Consider the following 20,363-nt stretch of genomic DNA (forward strand, 5'->3'; position numbering starts at 1 on the left):
TGCCAAGGTCTCACAGAACATGCACTGTTAATCCAATCGACAAGCATTGGCAACAAAAGGCAGCAAAGAAGGACATTTGTACCTCAGTCTGCCTATCTCTCACTTTAATTCAATTCAAAATGGGCTGCTTAGTGGCACGTTTTAGAGGCTCCACACTTAGTCAAAATAATGAATTAAACTAAAGAGCTGTTAGCTGGGATTAACTCCAGCTTGGAATCCTCTAAAGGATAAGCGGGTATAGCTAATGGATGGACAATCAAAACTGTAAACAAATCACAGTGAGTATGTGCCAAATAATGCCAATGTAAAAGCTACAAGGGAGTTAAAACATCTTTGAGGTTTTGGTGTAGTCCCTGAGGATCAAGGAGAAAGCACTTTTCTGGATCTTTCAGGACTGTTTTTCAAAAAATGTCTCACAATGATGAAGGATTTATCCATTGTAGCAGAGGCAGGGTTTTTTTCCTCCTTTTATTGGAATGTTCAATTCCATTCAAATCAATTCAAGACTATTGTCATCGTATAGCATACAACGAAATTAGGAGTGCAACTCCAATGTTAAAAAACTGTCACCCCTTCTGTTATTGTTCTTTCCAGCAATGAAACCCAGATGGATGCAACAAGATCAGACTAGGAAAAATGAGGTCATGCAAAGATGTTTGCACCCATGGCCTTCTTAAATGAACCCAAAATGGACATGGACAAATGACTGAATTTTACGGAATGTTAAGAGATTAAAAAAAACACACAAATGCCCCAAAAGTTTATGAATCAGGACTAAAATGGAACCAGAGGACTGATCCAAATGGACCTGAGTGCAGAGAAATGAGTCAAAACTCACTATTTGATACTGTGCTATCTCGATTTTAAGCCTGCATAGAAATATTGCCCCTGTAACCTAATCCAAATCCACACCAGATGAAAAATGATTAAAAACTAATTGACTCACATTAAATTACATTAATCCGTCCAGGTTCAGTTTTTTCATGAGGATGATTCATAAAACACTGACATTTATACAAAAAATGTCAACTGTGAAATTTTGTAGTGTTGGCTAAGGTTACATTAAGACTGACTTCAGCCCTCCATTAAAAACTGTCAGTCCTTTATTAATTTGATTGGGGCCACATAGATCCATAGCTCAAACTGGGCTTCCAGGATCACATTTCTTTGTCTTACCTGTACCTTAAGCAACACACAACCGAAAAGGGAGGTTTTGGTCTCAACGTTGAATAACATGGCGGAAAGTCAATGGCTCCCATGGCTTTCTCTTGCGCAAAAATATAATAGTTTTAAAGGCACAAGCACAAATTCCAACATGATGAAACATTTCAGTCAAAAACCTAACTAAGGCCACCAACATGGTGGTCCAGGGATTAGATGTGCCGCAGGGTGAAGAGTGTGAATTTTTCACAGTTAGTTTGGCATCAAAGCTTTTTTTATATGTGATGTTCAAATGAAGCTTGATGAAACATTAGTTGTCTTTGTTGACCCCACTTTTTGCCTAGAGGGCTCAGAAAGTGAAGAAAATCGATCATGAATCTTCATACGGCCATCATTAGTTTTTTCTGATCTCAACATTTCCAACTGCACTTGAATGTAGCTTCGAAATTCCCCACTGAAAATACATATTCATCTATTTCTCACGGAATTAATCTATGTTATCTCTCATATTGAGTGAAACTGCGTCTTAATTCTCCCCAACATAAGGACATCCCAAGCTTGCTGTGTAGCCCCTGTGTTCATGTTCCACAGTATCTGTCTCATCGGCTGGCTCGACACCTCTAACTGACCTCAGGGATGTCCCAATCACTGACAGACCACCTAACTGGATCAGGTGGGCGGCTGGGATTCTGAAATGAGGTGGGGCAGCATTTCATCTTCATTATTAGACAATAATTAACTCAGAGAAAACGACCTTCCCTTATTAGAGTCATGTAAGGTGAGAAAGGGGAAACTGAGGAATGAACAGAGACAGATGTTTCTAACTATCAATTGACCCAAACCCAGCAAAATGCTAGGGCACCGCCTGAAGGAATAGCTGCAAATATGAACCCATCTTTTCCCGTTTCCCCTTTTGTCTGGCTTATAATTGATTTAGTTCCAGAAAGACAGAAAGAAAAAGAGCAACTATAGCCAAGCTATTCATTTTAGAAATTGGAGAGTAGTTTCTTTGCTCCCAGCTAACTGTCTATGTGGATTTCACATGGTAATAAATGATCCACTGTTCAATGCATCTTACTGACATTGCAGAAAGTGACAGAGAGGGAGACAGACATTAAACACAGAACTATGATTCATGCCTGTATTTGACTTTGCAACTTTGTATCAGATCAACAGTGAAGAGGAAACAAGGGCAACACACACACACTCAAGAAGATTATCAAATTTGAAGGAAATAACAGAAGAAGAACATTACCTTTCTCTTGTTGTTAGGGCTCACATACAAATAACTGAGGATTGTCTTGGCTCCTACTTTGTCATTCAGTTTCTGGTACGTTGCTCCGTAGTCGGTTGACCTGAAATTTAATCAGAAAGGTCTGATGAACACTTGATGAATTACTTGTTGCAATTAAAAGTCCCCCTCGAGACTTCAGTGAGAGAGGGGGAAGAGCACTGACGTTATTAAGTCCCTTTTGTGCTCAACGCAGCAACATGAACCCCAGCGGGAGAACAGGGGCCACATCATTATGGTCAGTGTGAGGTGACTTGATGTTAAATCAAGAGTGGCATCTAGTGGGGTCAACAAATAACCAATGGCTCATGAAGCTTCAATTGGACATCACTAGTAGACATGACCTGTAAATAATAATAATAGTAATAATAATAATAACAAGAAGAAGAATTCTGGATTCTCTTAAGTATCATCGATATATGAAAGCAAGTGTGTGTGTGTGTGTGTGTGTGTGTGTGTGTGTGTCTAGGGCATATCTTGCTGACCGTTAGTCAGACTGACCTAAAATTTCATATGTGGCTTGCGCATGACACGAAGGTGTGCATCCTCGATTTTGAAGATTTTTGAATTCATTTTTCAAAATATCATTATTTACGTGATATTATTGTGTGATAGGCCTACACCTGGTCAGTAACCCAATTCACTCTGGATTTCCACGTCTGACTCATCTCATCTGTAAGTCTATTTAGCCTACCTATCTTTGGGTGTTTTAAAGTGTTCTTCAAGGTTCGATTTCCAATAATATTCAAATAGTTTCCAGTGAATATCAATTTTGAATGTGTATGTGTTGGATGGTGTGCGTACCTATGAAAAGTAAGTGTTTTATCTGCTTAATCTCCCACTATACGAATAGATACTTCCTACTGGCACTGCACTAGTTATTCTAAAATTTGAGGTCAGTGGCTGGAAAGAACAGTAGCAAAATGGTGTTTTAATTACACTTTTCAGGTTCAGTAAGCTGCAATGTCAAGTCCCCCAGTTGTGGAAAAGCAACAATATGCATGACCAAAGCCTTTTGGTAATGAAGGCAGATCACGACACAAATTGGACACTGAGGCTGATGCCTCTTGCCCAATTGCAATTCGATTGCCACTTGGTACGGCTGTCATCATTTGATCATAGTTGGCAGAAGTAAGTTGAAGCCAGAACAAGCTTTCAGGATTTTAAGCATATTTCAGGAAGGATTACTTAACATGAAGGCAGCATAGGGCTTGTTCAGCAGAGCAAACATAGCAACCAAAATTGACAGTGCATACTAATAAGAAATTGAGCAGTATAACAGAAAACTGAAGAGAACAGGTGAGTTGTCAGTGGAATTATCACCAGTATGAAACAATATAGACAATGAAACATTTTGTCAAATTATAAAGGTGTCATTTTCTGGTTTTCCATCTGTTCAAAGTAGTAGTTGACCCATCACATTTTTGTTTCACCTAAAAATGCCGCTGCACAAAAGTACATACTGTAACAACCCACACTGCAAAAACTTAAACCACACTAGGAATATGATGTACAAGAAGGCAACAACTGGAACATGAACATGGGGACCACAAAAAGAAGATTCTGTGAAGATGAGAATACTATTATATTCAAGATTCAAACTGAATTTGTGTTAATTTGTTTGGCTAAATGATGTGCTCATCAAACCAATTTAAGGCAAAGAACAATAAACACACTCTAAATGTGTATTATTTACCTCTGTATGGATTTGTGTAGACGAAACTTAGAGCATTACAGTGAAAATTAGCTCATTGTCTGTATTGCTTTTTACTTTGTTGGATAGTACAACTGAATTATGTTTCCAACTTGCTGAGATGCAATTTCTAGACATGCAGGAGTGACTTTAGGCACACAGGAAGGGTTCACATGCCTCCCCATAGTGGGCATCCCAGGCCCATGTCTTTTTACTGTGTATATCTCAGCCCTTAGGCCATAGTAAAAGAAAAGGTTTATGCTACACGATAAAATTATAATTTAGACATGCTTCCAATGGTTTGGGGAAGGCCCTTTTCTGTTTGCCCCCGGTAATACAACACCAGGATCAAATACATTTTTTTCCCAGTTTGGCCTGGAAGAATTTTACTTGTCCAACCTCAGCCCGGTCCAAAACCTTTGCTCCTGTAGCTGAATTTAGGAAAATCCCTGCAGCCAGGTTCCAAAATCTGGTAGAAAGCCTTACAAGAAAGGGGGTGGTTGGTAAAGCATCATTTTCATACTAATACCCATTGTTCTTATGTTCAATCACATCAAGGTGTTATGTTTAGGTATCGTATCAGAGATAGAATATACATAGAATTTGCATATTAATTTATGAATTATATGTAGAAATACATAGAAATACACATGTAGTTTTGCCAAAGAGGTTGGAAAGACATCACAGGATGTCACCATTCAACTCTTGACAGTGGTTTGTGTGTTTATTCTGCAGCAGCCTGAGGCTGATTGTCCAATGATATAATGATGAATCATTGTGAGGAAATTTAAGTCTTCACATTAGAGACTACAGACAGAGTACACGTATCTGTCGTACTGCCTTCAGATAGCTGCTTAATGAGCTCTTGAGTCTTTCATAAAGATTAAAAACAGCTGTGGATGACAGATACTGCTAACAATCACTGATTAATCAGCATATACTGACTCGTTTGAAAAATATCAGAAGAAAAGGTGTTTTATGAGGGTGTAGTTGTATGTAGTACAAAATATTTTGTGTTTAATCTAATACAGATATACATCTAGATTTAGGAAACTGTGTGCCTTTTTGAGGGCATTTTTTACTTGAGAGGAGTGAGCTCAAGCATTTAATTAAATACACAAATACAAATCAACTTCAGTATTGTGTGTGTTAATGGTGTATAATTAGTCCTAAACAAAAACCTGCACTGGGTTGCACCAGCTATGCTTAAACTGAATCATAATCTATAGTTATAACATTATCTCTACTGTAGTTCAGAGTTACATTCTACTACCATTTTTAAGGTTGCACCAGCTGAACTTAATCATACACTGAGCTCTTAGTAGGTGTAAAACCCCTTTAAAATAAGAGATGTCATGGCACATTTTCTTGGAAAGGCGGTATGATTGGATTGGAGGGTGGTGAGGAGCATATTAAAGCAAGGACTGATCATTATTCATCCCATTAATCTGATACATAGATAAATACAATGGAATTACACACTGTAAAAAAAATGTTTGTTGAAATTACAGTAAAACACTGTCAAATTGCATCAGAAAAAGGGCATAGAATAAAAAATTGAATATCACCGTAGGAGATGCTTTTGATTACCGTAAATCAAGGAATAGAACAACATTTCTAAACTGTAGAAAACTTTTTTTTTTCATGTAAAATTAAAGGAAGAATACCATAATGTCACAAGGACACAATTACCATAAAACTCAGTCTAAATTAGAGTTTTGATCATGTCTTTGGATTGTTTCTTGGACATTCAATGTTGACTTTTATTTATTCATATTAATAATAATAATAATAATAATACATAACATTCGTATATATATTTTCCAGATACTCAAAGACACTTACACTTATACTTCACAATTATTTTACTCAACAAATAATTTTACTCAACAAATTCACCACTCAGTGTCACTGTTGTTATTCTGAACTAGCTGTAGATTAAAGTTTTATAGTTATCACCTCATTATAATGCTTTCTCCTAATTTTTTACCTGCTTGTTTGCTACTTTTAGCCATTAGTCTCTTTGCTATTTAGTAGTGCTTTCCACTGACTGACCACGATACGTTTAAAATGTAATTTACATCCTGAGTGGTACAACAGGCTGCTGGACTCTGAGCAGGTATACGAGATCTATGATTAAAATGATATGACTATATTGTATTTCCCATGACCTCTTTGCCACCTGCCCACACTACACATGCAAACATTTTCATTTACTGTGTGTTAACATGACTATTGGCCATATTTGTATATTTAGGATCCACTTCATGCCACCTTTGATGTTTTCTCAGCACATTCTACTTTGAACTGGAGTCATTTGTCTTGTCTAATATGACTAGTAGTAAGTACTTCATAACTTCTTTAACTTCATATACATTGAACATAGTGATGAGCCAGCTTCAAACAGTTAAATAAAGACCAGCATGTGACCGGTGAGTGCTGAAATATTCAAATGTTGGTCAAACTGCTAATGCAAAATTTGTGTTCAGTTGAAATTTAGCATTTCAGACTGTCTCCTAAAGTTTGAACGACTTATCTGAGCTGTCAGGTCTAATTTCTTTTGAGTCTGATGCTCAAATCGACTCATTGAGCTATTCTAATTTCACATGCAGATAGAGAAAAAGCCCAAAGCATGCAAATCTTAAAAATGCAGCAAAGACACCGCAGAATGCCTTGTGTGACTTCAAATGAAGCAATCACTCAAATCGACTGATGTTTTTCTCTCTCTACCTTCTTACCGTGTAGCTGTTAAATCCTGACTAAAGTCCTTGTTTGAAGGGTTTTGAAGGAGTTTACTGAGAACTTCACACTTGAAGTTTACAAACAGCCGTGAAAATACAGAAATATTCACGGCACACTGGCAATATGATTAATTTACCACTCTTTGAGGATTTTACCCAAGTAGTGTATTTCACTTATCTGCTGTATCATATCAAATTGAAATAAAATAAACATGATTTACATAATTTTATGGAAATATACATATTTTGCCAAAGAGGTTGGAAAGACACCCCTCCCCCTGGTATCCTGGTGTTTTATTTATCACGGGCTGGTTCCATGTTGAGCAAATCCATTGCCACGAGGCGAACTCTGCTGGATGAGTCCTGTATAAATCATCAGAAACCATCAACACCCAGGACCATGGGACAATGACATCATCAGGCTATTGATCGGCTCCTCAGAGGCCCTTGTCACAGAATCATTTGATTTAGGGGCCAATGACTTATTTTTAGTGTCACAGCAACTTTCAACATGAACCAATAAAATGGCCCAACCCCAGCAGATGTAACCCCCAGGATGATGGAAGTTACATTAAATGGAAAATGACAGTTTCTCAAGGACGATGATCCTGAGTGAAACTTGTCCGTGTTGCTAGTGGCTGTTGAGTTCCATGGTTATATGTGGGTGTTAAAAATGCAGTTCTGACCAGACTGCTTCATCTGTTGTAAGGATGTTGCCTTCATAGGGGCCGCAGCCAGTGATACAGAGCTATAATGCTACAAACTGTCCACATGTTGGATTAAACAAGGGGGAGTTAATGAAACACTGTGCGAGGGCACAATAAGGATATCAGTCTTATTACAGTGATATGGCTCACTGAGGAAAATGGATTCTGGATATGCTAGGAGGACAATTGAGCTATTCCCATTACATCTTGAAACATACTCTCTCACACACATGCACACTCACAACCAAAACCCTCAAACCCCCCTTTCTACTTTCTCTGAGATAGATTAGAATTGTGTCTACGGTCACTTATTAAAAGGCTTATTAGATAGAGTTTCAATTATAATTTCCAGAGTCTACTATGCATCGATAGGCTGATACTACACAGCTTTTACATTCTCTTCAGGGGTTTGATTAATCATGGTTTGGAGGATGAGAGCTGCATGCATCTCAGAATAGTTAACTTGAGGTCACTCACTCCATTATAGCGCAGAAAACACCAACAGCACAGCTTCAGATAGGATGAATTTATAACTCTCAGCAAGCTCAGACAGTGTATCTTCTGAGTAGCAGGCTAAATCATGCTCCTCACCCCCCCCAATTTGCCCTTCAGGTTTGGTGGCACACCTTCACTCTTAAAGCTACACTAAACAAATGGTAGTTTAAAAAAATAAGCTTGAAGACTGCAACCTAGAAGAGCATCTCAACATCCCAACATGCAACATCTCTGAGAAGCCTGAAGGCTGTACCGAGAAGCAGGTTTGACAGAGCTTGGGGTTCTTTGCGTTAGTTTGCTCGACAAAGCCTGAAGCCCAATCGGAGTTAAGGGGACCATGAAAGTGGTAACTGTCTCTGTTAACCCAGGCTTTCTTCCTCAGGCTCTCAGAGCGTTCCTGTAATCGGGGACGTTTGGAGCATCATTTGACTCTACTGGCAGACAAACTGATTGCATTCTGCCTGCTTCTAGGTAGGTGTGTCCCAAATTTCTTTCAGTGCTGACAGCTATCGCATCGTTAGACTATCAACAATGGATTCGTGAATTACAACAGATTATTGGTTTTATGCCCTAATCCAGTGGTAGGCTACCTGCGGCTCCCGAGCCAGATGTGGCTCTTCAGGGCCATCTGCAGTGGCTCCCTGTGGCTGTGACAAAAAATATATATATGCAGAATTAAACAAATTAATGAAATGAAGGAATCCTTTAAATTTTAGATGTCATTCAATTGGTGTAGGGTCAAAGCAATTTGTATTCTACAATTGTAAAAATGTGTGGCTAATATATGGCATTAAAAAACTACAGCCCAGCACCTTAACCTCTAAATTTTGCCAACTTCATATCTAGTTTTAAGTTTCAATTCTTAATCTCTAGAGTTATTTCTTTGGTGACCAGCCACTCCTGCAGGGTCCTTGCTGCATTCTGATAAAATCATATAAATAAATGCTCGTTATGACCTATTAGTAATGTTAATAGGCTGTTTTATCTTCATAGTAAGTAGTGTTGGGACAACGAAGCCTCATGAAGCATTTGCTTTATTTTTTGACTCCACTAGATGGTGCTCTTGGCTTTTAAAAAAATAGGCTTCAGCAATGGAAATTGAGTGTGTTTTTAGCCCAAAGAGCGCCATCTCTTGGGCAAATGCTTCATGAAGCTTTGTTGTCCCAACACTAATAGTAAGGCTCAAAATAAGGTTTGTGGCTCCATTCCAACAATGGCCCTTTTCTGCCCTAACCACTTTCATTTACATTTTCCAATTCAAATTCTTCTTCAAAAAAGCTACATGGTATCAAATGTGACATATTATTTTTGGAATGTACCACACTAAGGCCTAAACAATGTATCTATATTGTAATAACAATAAATTACTTCACCACACAAATTGTTATTAAACAACAACAAGAAGCCACTTAAATGGCAGAAGAGTACTTTACATAACATCTTGAGTTCCTCTGAGTTTATGAGGTGCACCTGAATGCACCATGAAGTCCTTTGGGATAGCAAAAGTTCCACTTCAGTGAAGCATTAAGACTATTGTTTTGTTGTTGTTTCCTGACATCTCTGACTTCAGCAGTGACCATGATGGTGTCTGTAAAAGGGCAGCTGCAGAATACCTGCTAGCTATGTTGTGTCCTCTTTGAAGGAAAAGAAGAAGAAGAAGAAAACACTTCAGACACCTGCCTGTCGGCGAAGGTAGCAGGTCTGGTTATTTACAAAAGTGTTCCATTAGCCTAGCAAGCTAATTGTTAATAATGGATGAAATAAAGCAAAAGAATAGCCTCTGTTATTCAGTCAGATATGGGTCTCAGAAAAAAAGTGAATACAAACTAAATAAAAAGAAAACTGAAAAAGAGAAAAAAAAAAACATTCACCAAAGCTTATCAATGTGAGATGTTTTGCTTCATATGGCTTTCGGCATAAAGCAGTGACAGACAGGTTGACAGACTGTGCATGCTCACATCTTGCCACGTTATTTCTAGGTATAAAAGTTTCAAGCTGTTACCTCATGCTGCTGGGGACAAGCACAGTGTCTAGTTTAGCTTCAAACTCCCCCTGAGGAGTTCTGGATTTCTGGCAGACCAATTGGACATCTTAAATGCAGTTATCAGTTGCTTTGCTGCTCTGTCTATCTTACTGGCTATAAATTGACCACTAATGTTCTGTCATTATCCTCTTCACTCTCTCAAAATGTATATCATCTGTTCACTCATCTGTCTATCTGTCTGCTAGTCCCCATGCACCTTTAATCACCCATCCATCACTAGATGCTCTGATTTTTCAAAGTATCAGATGTAATTACAAGAATGAAACATCAGTTCCTTAATTATCATAAGAGCATAAGAACAACAGCTTTATTTGGGCCTCTATGTGGTAAGTGCAATCATGTAATGTGACATTTGCAATGGCATTCAGGTGGAAAAAAATGGTGAGATGAAACAAGAAATGACAACTTTATAATTTCACATAATACGCTATTTCACACTTTATACACAATTTAACACAGGTGATAATCCAACTGGGCACATACCTCCTCAACCCACTGTTTTACTGCTAATTTCTCTGTCATTTGGTTAGCTTGTTCTGCCGAGCAAGCCCAGTTTATTGCATGTCTTGCTGCTTTCATGATTGGTAGTGATGGCCAAATGAAGACTCATGAAGCCCCATGTACCATATTATGTAGTGAAGGGACAGCAAAGCTTTGTGAACCATTTCCTTTATTTATGGAGCCCACTAGATGGTGCTCTTTTTTCAACAAAGGGCTGAAAACACACTCAATTACTATTGCCAAAGCCTTGGTAATTGGGTCAAAAAATAAAGCAAATGCTTCACGAAGCTTCATTGTCCCTTCACTAAGATGTATTACCTGAGCCCACTAGGTGGCATCCTCTGTTCAACAAATGCTTAAAAGCACAATGAATTGCCATTCCTTGAGCTATTTTCTTTCTTCAAACCAAGAGCTCCATCTAGTGGGGTCAACAAATATAACTAATGGTTTATTAAGCTTAATCACTTATTTTTGGTAGAACTAGAAAGTTGCTTGAGATCCTGAAAACCTGTTCATAACCTAGTAGCATCTCCTCAGAATAACATACACAGGAAGCAAAAAAACATCAGAAATACAGTAGTGTTTAAAATAATAGCAGTCCAATGTGAATAACCAGATTAATCCAGGTTTTTATTATATTTTTTATTGCTACATGGCAAACAAGGTACCAGTAGGTGCAGTAGATTCTCAGAAAACCAACAAGACCCAGCATTTTTGATATGCACGCTAATTGCCCAATTGCAGAGCCTTAAGAGCGTGCATATCACGAATGCTGGGCCTTGTTGGTTTTCTGAGAATCTACTGTTGTTTGCCATGTAACAATATAATATATAATAAAAACCTGGATTCATCTGGTTAGTTACATTGGACTGCTATTATTCTGAACACTACTGTACTTTTACAGGTCCACAAATCCCCTGGTAAGTATGTAATACTTTTTAAGCAACATATTAAAAATGTCTTTACATTTACTTCCAAATTACCCCCAAATTTACCATAGAAGTTTCTCAAAAATCACCCCAACATTATTTCATATATTTTACATTTGAATATTTCCCAATAAGTATGGAAGAAGAAGCTGGTAATATATTTCATACTTTTCCAGGAAACTAATATGAAGTTAAATGACAGACATGATTACAAGTCTTTTGTTCATCGTTGAACAGTTTCCTTGATGATGATTAGCAAGCAACTTTTTCTTCTAAGAAATTACAACCACATAGTTCAATAATAGTAGTCTATTTCCCAATAAGAACTTGCAGTTGGTGGCCAATGTTTTAATATAGTTCTACCAAATGACCTGAATGACAAAATAAGGCTCAAATTGAGTGGATATTGAGTATTCTAGTTATACATACCATGGCATAAAGAGTTTTAGCCAGGTATCGTGTCATTATTTTTTTCTCACTTGTGTTAATTCTTTTGGAAAAGTGATCAATCAAACGGTGGAGCTGTGTCATCTCCATTTTGCTAACCCTCTTTTTACCTTAAGCATTAGGTACAAAATGTATAAATCTGTCAAAATTGTATTGCCTTACAGCTTAAATATTAAACTTGGAAGCAGGAATTAACTGTTCAGACTTGCAAAGGAGTCTAAAGACTCAACGTTTAATGTAAATAATTAAGCTGACAAGCAAAAACCTCAGTATTAAGCTCTCATACATATTTTACCTTCCATATGCCTACAACTGTGTTACCCCTTTACACTGCAAAAAAGCCAACTTGTATTTTTTGCCTAAAACAGTGATTTAAGTTGGTAAAACTTGGAAATATAAATTATTGACATTTAGGGCAATAATGTAAGTTAGCACAACAAAAGAAGCCAGTTGTCTGCTCAAAAACAAGTTTGTGAGTTGTTGTTATATCTTTAAGTTGGGGTACACAACATGGGACAATAGTTCTGCTAACTCTTATTTCTTTGTTGTGAAATGCGGGAAAGGGGTGAAATTCGGTCATTAGCGAAAGCTAGCGGCTAACTGATGCTAGCGGCTAACTGATGCTAGCGGCGCTGCTTGTTACAGTTACAAGAATAGCCATTAGCATCTCAAAGCTAACTCAAAATTGTGGCCGCAACATTAGCTGACATTTCATAGCAGCGTTACAATCGTGCCAATTCAGCACATTGCAGAAGTTAGCAGAAGTAAGGATTAAAAGTTATTACAATGTAAAATTATAATACAACTTACAGTTAAGTTGACAAAAATCAGAATTCAGAGTTGAGCAAACTCAAAAACAAAACTTAAAATATTTAGTTTAATTGTCCAACTTAAAATTTTATCGAAGTTTGTTGCCTTGAAACTTTTCTGATTCTGCAGTGTAGACAACAGTTGCAATTTAAAAAAAAGTTGGTGGAACTAAGATTCTACACAGTAATGAGAGAACGCAACCTGAATGCCACATGTTGCCTTGGCCTTATTGTGAATTACCCATGCACTAATTTGGGTATTCATACTGTATGTTGTCACACTTTGACAACATGTAAATAGCCAGTATAGACTGATATTAACTTCTGGAAATCTTGACTTTACCTTTATATTACCCCTCACCCTTGTTTAACTTTCTACACAGAAAAAAAAGACACATTTCTGCACTGACACCCACTATCACATATACAGCATTGGTATCAGCTTGTTTCACCACTTCATTGAAGCTCAATGATGCTTATAGCAAGTGAAATATTCAAACCCAAGACGCCATGTTTTTAGGACTGCACCATTACATCAAATGGAAATCATCTAGATGTCTAGTGCATTTTTATATATATGTTTCCCTCATAATTTTGTCTGACATATATGGTATCCTTTCAAAGTTTGAGGTCTCCTCTAGAATTTAAAACCAAATGTGCAAGTTTGAATAAAACTTGCAAAACAGAACAGCCTTGGGTACAGCACAATAAACACTGAGCCAGTGGTGGGGATTGAAAAGTTTAAAAGATTAAAGGATAAAAATGAAAACAGAACTGTATTTGATTTTGATTTAGTTTTGTAGGTCACATTGTTGCTTTTCAAAACCTTTCAGTTTCAATGTTTACATGCTCTTTTTTGTATATCTCTTGGTTTTAATGTTGTATGTCTCTTTCCATCTGACCCATGGCACTTACTTATGTGTTGTCTTTTGACTTGCTCTTTGCTTGTGTTGTATAAACTCTCAAATGTGTGTCACTTTGGTTAGAAGCGTCTGTTAAATGACACTTTAGAATTGACCTTTTCCTGCTTTCAGACATGTTTCCACTTATGGCTCCTTCCATCTTCAAAATTCAGTTGAACAAAGCTGCAAATCTCAAGTGTTCAAACAAGTTAGATTGGAAATCACATAATTCCCTAGAAAATTGAAAGTGCCAACTGCTATGACAATTAAATCAGCTTTTGGAAAAAAATCTTTCATAAAGAAGTGATTTCTCTCATTTGGACAACAAACAGTTATTGCAAGCAATTTGCAGAGATGGCTGTCATAAAACTTCTAATGTCTTTCAGCAATATTTAATTGTTTTATTTTAAAACGGGGAGATTCAACACCATGAGGCTGATCAGTCCTTTTCCTTTTCAAAGTAATTTCCATGTAGTTCATCTTTATTCATCCTTGTTCCTGCTTCTGATTTTCTGAGAGAGCTGCTGATGTCTGTGGTATTACAGTTCATAGGAAACAATCATATAGCAAAATACATTTCATAATGATAATTAGTTGTGCGGATTATCTTGTTTATGACTTTCTTTTTTTAAGATGTTAATGCGGTCACATTCCTCCCTAACAGGCATCTAAAAAAGTTACATCAGGATCAAGTCAGAATTGAGCCTAGCGCTGCAAGCGAATTACGCTGAGTTCAAGGCTGGTCAAGGTAATTTACTGGATAACTTTGCAAGCTCCAGTCCAGTTGATTAGTGGCTTTCATGTGAGGGATTTCTAGTGCCCACAGACATTAAAACCGATTGAAGACAGTCGGCTACTCCGGCTTGCCATTTGAGAGATCTTTTTTGCCTGTTGCCTCTTTTTCAAGCTCTGAATGTTTCATTAATTCACATTATGAGATCCTTGTGAGTATTGGTATTCTTTATTCCTGAGAGCAGCGCTGGAAGCAGTTCATAGCACAGGAATAAAAACATCAGAAATATATAAAACCAAGTCCAGCAGTCCCCTCTGAAACATTTACTGTGTCAAACTCATAACTGCTTCAGGCTTTTCTAGAAATGTCAGGAGCTCATGTAGTGTTAGACGCTTACCTCCATAATGAACTCTCAGTCACACTGTTGAGGTTGAAGTCAAATAGTTTGGTCAGCATCAAAATCACCTGTAGAACAAGACAAGTACTGTAATCAATGCACAGGCCTATTGAGTAAATGTCTGGTTAAACAGTATCAAGGCATAACTGACAGGAACAACAGTCAAACAGCAAAAGACTCTTGTATTTATCATGGTAGAAGCACAGTTCACTCGCATATTAAGTGTCAAACAAAACCATGGATTCATTTTTTTCGTCTGCATGAATTTTGAAGTAGAGGTCTTCATGGTCTGCATGTTGCTTGTAACTGGGACCCGATCCAGGTCCTGAGTCAGCCTCAGCCAAAATTAAATTTATTTAAATTGGATGGATGGGTTTAGTTAGGGTCTTATTCTAAGGGTCGTAGTAGTAATAAGTAGTTAAGTTTTTTCTAAGTAGTTAAGTTTTCATCCAAATTTAGTGCAAATGTTACCTGGATTTTTTAAGGGAATCTGCCAAATCCCAAATCTAAATGTGCATTTCCATCCACAAATGTGTGAATAATAGGAGTTAGACAAATCAACATGAACTGTTGGTGATGTTCCCACAACAGAATAAGGAGGCACAACAAGATGAAAGAATTTAAAGAGTGGAAAAGAAAATAGAAATCATGATAAATTATGACATTATGTGTGTTTTTATGAAGTCATTTGAGTAAGTCTTCTCAGCGATCGACACAGATCTGGCTCAGGAGCAGAGTGACGATAAGTAAAAAGTGTATTACATTATTGGGAAATGCACTTTATTACATTATTGGGAAGTTATTACATCATCAGGTTCTACATGCCATGTTGACATTTCTGTTATTTACACTCTGAAAATCCAGTAGTTCTATACGGTCTGAATTCTCTGGTGAAAATCTCCAGTAACACGCGTTGTACAAAAGCAAGTATGTGAACATTCCTTCCTTAATAATGCAGCCAGTTGTGTCCACGTACGCACGGTTAAACAGGGAATATATCTCCATGTTTAGGCTTCCTGGCCACCGGATGTTGGACCTACTTGGCTTTTAATATCATATTGCATCCTCAGCATACAAAACAAAACAGAAACACATTGCAGATGAATGTATCTGTGGCTTACAGAAACGTACAATGTCAAACTTTTTTTTGCCTCGACTGGGTTCTTCCACTATACTCTATTATAAAAACTTCTTTACTTTTAATTTTACTTACAGTATTTCAAGTCTATTTATCTAAATTGAGAACACATACTGAACTAACTGTAATTATTTTATTAATTAATAAATAATATCCCAATTACCCACAAATGTCATGCTGATGGGATCAAAGACAATGCTGAGGGTGGATGATCAGCCTAGCATCATCACTATGTCTTAAGATGGGATGTTTTTTGTAATCATTGGAACTATTCTATTTTATTCCAACATTCACTTTTGTATTATGTTGTTAGTTGTTGTTGTTGTTAATAACTTACATAAATATGATCGACAATTAAATAAATGTTCAAATTTATTGTAAAGTAGCTGAGCAGAAAGTCCCTAAATAAATATCAATATGCATACTCTTATCTTTGGTGTCTGTGTGTTAATGTTCCTGTAAAACATTAAAATGCATGCAGCGTTTTCCAATCTAATGAGATTTGGAATGGCCAGCTTACCCCTGACCTCCACCACCATTCCACTGGGCTATAAAATCCTGAACATGTGTCTTTTGTTCAATGCCTTGATTAGTTTTAATTTTATGACACCAATCACTGTGTAAGACGAGGTGTCTTAAAATGTGTGTGTAAAATGTCTTTGCCAGAACGAAACTCAATTCAGCTGAAAACCAGCGATCTACGCCCATGTCACCCTGTGACTGTCTTAAGCCTCCAACAACATGCGTGCATAGCTTAATGTGATCCTCCTCTAATTGTTTCAAACTCATTACTTAATCATATGAGATTTAATCTAAACACTCCACTGTAAATTTCCTTATACCGTTAACACCCTCAAGGTGCACGGGATGGGGGAAAGTGGGTCAGCCAAAATCTTCAGGGAAAAACAGAGGCAGAAACATCACATTTCGCTCCGAGCATAAAAGAAGTAAAGCAGCACGGAAACTCACAATCTATTTACTTTGTGACTGGAGGTGTATTTGAAATGAATAAAACTCAGAAGAAGCAGAAGAGGCAAGAAAATCTTCACAGGGAATGCTGTAGTTTCAATTCAATATAGTCTTTTTTAACAGTTGTGTGGTGTTCTTACTCATCTTGCTCATGAGTTATGTTTCATTTTGATAACACTGTGTGAAAATCCCCAGGGATATTTTGTGGTGACTTTGACAGTTATCGGATGACCCCTTTGCATTGTGGATAACCTGCAGCACAATGGTCAGGTGATACGGCGTGGGCGAAGAGGAGACACTGCCAATGCAGAAACATCTATTCACATAAGGTATTGCTTGTGATTCGCTGGTACATCCTTATCTCTAGCTTTGCTATCAGGAAAAATGGCTGTATGTACAAGGCAGGCGATGCACTCAGATATTTCCCAGTGCATTGAAGAAAATAAACAACCGGAGTCTATACACTTTATATTTGTTGCCTTTAAGTTGTCTGCCATGCTGTGCACGGCCAACATCCAACTGTTTCCCCTTGGCCTGGCTGCCTTTTGATACCCCGGCTGCCTGTTATTGAGGCAGCAGTCGAGCCACTGTATGACTTGTGTGACTTTGTGAAACAGTTCCGCCACCATGGGGTTCCTGTGAGTACAAGCAGAACAGATGCACCTTGGGTAGCAGAATTACATTGCGAGGTTGGGGCTCCTGTGATCAAGCTTATTAAGTATGCGGCAACATCTGCAGCCTCCGAAACGCTCGAAACGTGCGGTGCACCGGGCCGACCCGTGGCTGGCAGGGTTTTTGAGTGGTGTGGAGGGTTTGTTGTGGAAAAAGACCACCAGGACAACAACCAGTAGTAAAAAGGCATTGAATAAAAGCAATACAGGAAGTAGCTGGACGTTTTCAGAGTTGGGAGGATTAGCCTGGGGGATGAATAACCTTAAATGTCCGGACGAGACCTTTGCATGCTAATGACTGACCAAGTCCATTTAGCTGCCCAGCTGGAGGCTGAATTCACACTCGCACCACGCAGCTTCTCTCTTTCTCTGTATTCCCTGACTTTCTTTTTTACCCGGCCACCCTCTTTATTTCTTTCTCCGTCACATCCCAACACCATTTTCTCCTCTGAGTCTAAATGTGTGTGTTTCTGTGTGTGTGTTTGAGAGGATGGGGAGGGTTGAGGGTAATGGTGCAATTATGTTTTTAGCATCACTGAGTCACTCTGCTGTGTGTGTGTGTGTGTGTGTGTGTGTGTATGTGTGGGGGTCAGTGTATCCGTCTGGATCTAGGTGAAGGTGAGGTAGCAGTTATGCTTTTACAAGTCTGTGTTTTCCCTCACGGCTTGTGTGTATGTATTTGTGTGTTTGTGTTTGTCTGTGTGCCCACTGTGAGAGGAAGTGCTCTGGCTCCGGATTCTGGATAAAGTCCTCTAAAAGGCTGAGGTATAAGCCGGGTGACTTGGCTTCATTAGTTGAAGGGCAGTGTGCGTACGGGCCCTTCTGTCTGCCACATATGGAGACTATGTAGGCAGTCATCAGCGAGTGGCCCTGTCAGATGGGCTCCCACTGGAAAGTGCATATGCTCCATCACTGACCATGCCAATTAGGCCTGTGGGCTTCTCCTACTGTAAATACAACGATGAGGCAGCAGAGATGGGCCGATGGACAGACACACACCCGTTTCCGACAGTTTAGAGATGTGCAGAGGGGCATGAAGGCATCAAAATGAGATGGTGGCTGGTGGCCTGAATGGTGTTACTGTGAGATGAAATTATTACCACATGCTTTCAAATACTACAGTTACATGTAGTTAAAATGCAGTCTTGCCATTACAAAACACTGTCCTTACTGTTTATATATTTCATAGTGAGTTGCCATGTCTGTGTGTTTGCATGGAGGCTGGATTGACCAAAAGAGGGAAGATTGCATTGCAGATGTATTTGCCCCAAACAACAACCAGAATGATATCCACTGATGAAGCAGTGGGTGCCATAGTGTCAAAGACATCGAACTATGAAACTGCAGCTTCGGGTTCACCAGTCATCCCTGCCTGCTACAGTCAAGGTAACAAGAGAAACAAACAGCGAAGAACATTGTTATCTTTGTGGCAAGTTGCCTTATAAAAGTTAACACTGCAATCTGGAACTTTCTCCACATTCGAACTACAGTGAAGATGTCAGAGCAGCTGCTGTTGCATGTGTGTGCTTGTTTTCTGAACATGGTAGTATTGTCCCTATTATGTTTAGGTTTCTTTCTTTTTCCGACTATCATCATTCCATCAACACCTAAGTTATCCTGGCACGTGCACATATAGACCTCAAAGGGGGGCTGAGCAACTGCAGTTTGGTTTCCTAGAAAGACAATGCCCATTTAATGGGGTGTTTTGCTTTTGTTTTGTTTTGTGTTGTTTTTTATAATGATGCCCTCTATTGCCCCTCCCTACTGCTTTTCTGTTGCAGCAGCAACATTCTTTGGGTACCAAGTGGTGAGTAACGCACCTTTGCACTTGACACTTAGCATTTGTGTTGACAATAAGCCATAAACCTTTGAGATTTATACCTGATCAGAAATTTTTAAAATCATTAATTTCTACCTCTGATAAGGAGCACACAGACACTTAGCTAAAGTTTGTCTGCAGAGTCTCAAACAGGATTATGTGTCTGTCAGACGGTCTGAAGGAAATACAATATGTATATATGTGAATATGTGCCACATGCACATTAAAATATGTTATTTCTCCTCTTGTCATGCCTACATGTGTGCTGACTAGGTAGTGTTGATATTAAATGAGAAAAGTTGATAAGCAGGAGAATAAATATTAAATATAAATATATAAATAAGTATTACAAAACTCACTGCACTATATTCTATAACAGGGGTCCCCAAACTTTTTTCGGTGGGGGCCACATCAACTTTTCTTTCTGTGATGGGGGGCCAGGGTCAGTCTATAACAGGAAATGATATGGGCCAAGTGACCACCAGTGTTATTGTGTAAATATAACGATCATTTGTTGGCCTTGGCACCACCTGTTGGTTTGCAAAAAAGTAAGAAAAAGTCTTCACGTTTATTTGAAGTACCACCGATATTCCTTTTATTTTATAGAAAATAAAAACACAAGCTGATGCCAGTTAACAATGAGGTGATGTGATTTTGTAACAGGTACAGGTGAAAATAGATTCTGCATTCAGAATCTATTTTCCGTTTCCACATTTTGTTGACCGACTCTCTTCTGTTAGCTTGCGTTGTCCGCGAAAACTTGACACTTACGGCTTGGCATCACGTAGATCGGAATATACCATTGTGTGAGGGGGTGATAATGAGCTACTACTGTAAATAATTCACAACTAAGGTCAATTTTAATTAGAACGCCTACCTTGATCATTACATGTGGATATTTTATAAATAAATATAT

The 20,363-nt window shown here is 38.2% G+C and overlaps 1 protein-coding gene across 2 annotated transcripts in view; it reads right to left on the reverse strand.

Annotated features, from left to right (window-relative positions):
* LOC131968917 (VPS10 domain-containing receptor SorCS1) overlaps positions 1–20,363 on the reverse strand; it is a 218,965-nt gene that overhangs the window by 106,494 nt on the left and 92,108 nt on the right. For both annotated transcript variants that reach the window (XM_059329983.1, XM_059329974.1), the window contains exons 2-3: positions 14,851–14,918; positions 2,417–2,516 (exon numbers count right to left, since the gene is read on the reverse strand). In XM_059329983.1, the coding sequence (XP_059185966.1) occupies positions 2,417–2,516; positions 14,851–14,918 (168 nt within the window). The remainder of the gene's footprint in view (positions 1–2,416; positions 2,517–14,850; positions 14,919–20,363) is intronic.

Source organism: Centropristis striata, chromosome 1 (assembly GCF_030273125.1).
Source record: "Centropristis striata isolate RG_2023a ecotype Rhode Island chromosome 1, C.striata_1.0, whole genome shotgun sequence".
NCBI classification, from domain to species: Eukaryota; Metazoa; Chordata; class Actinopteri; order Perciformes; family Serranidae; genus Centropristis; species Centropristis striata.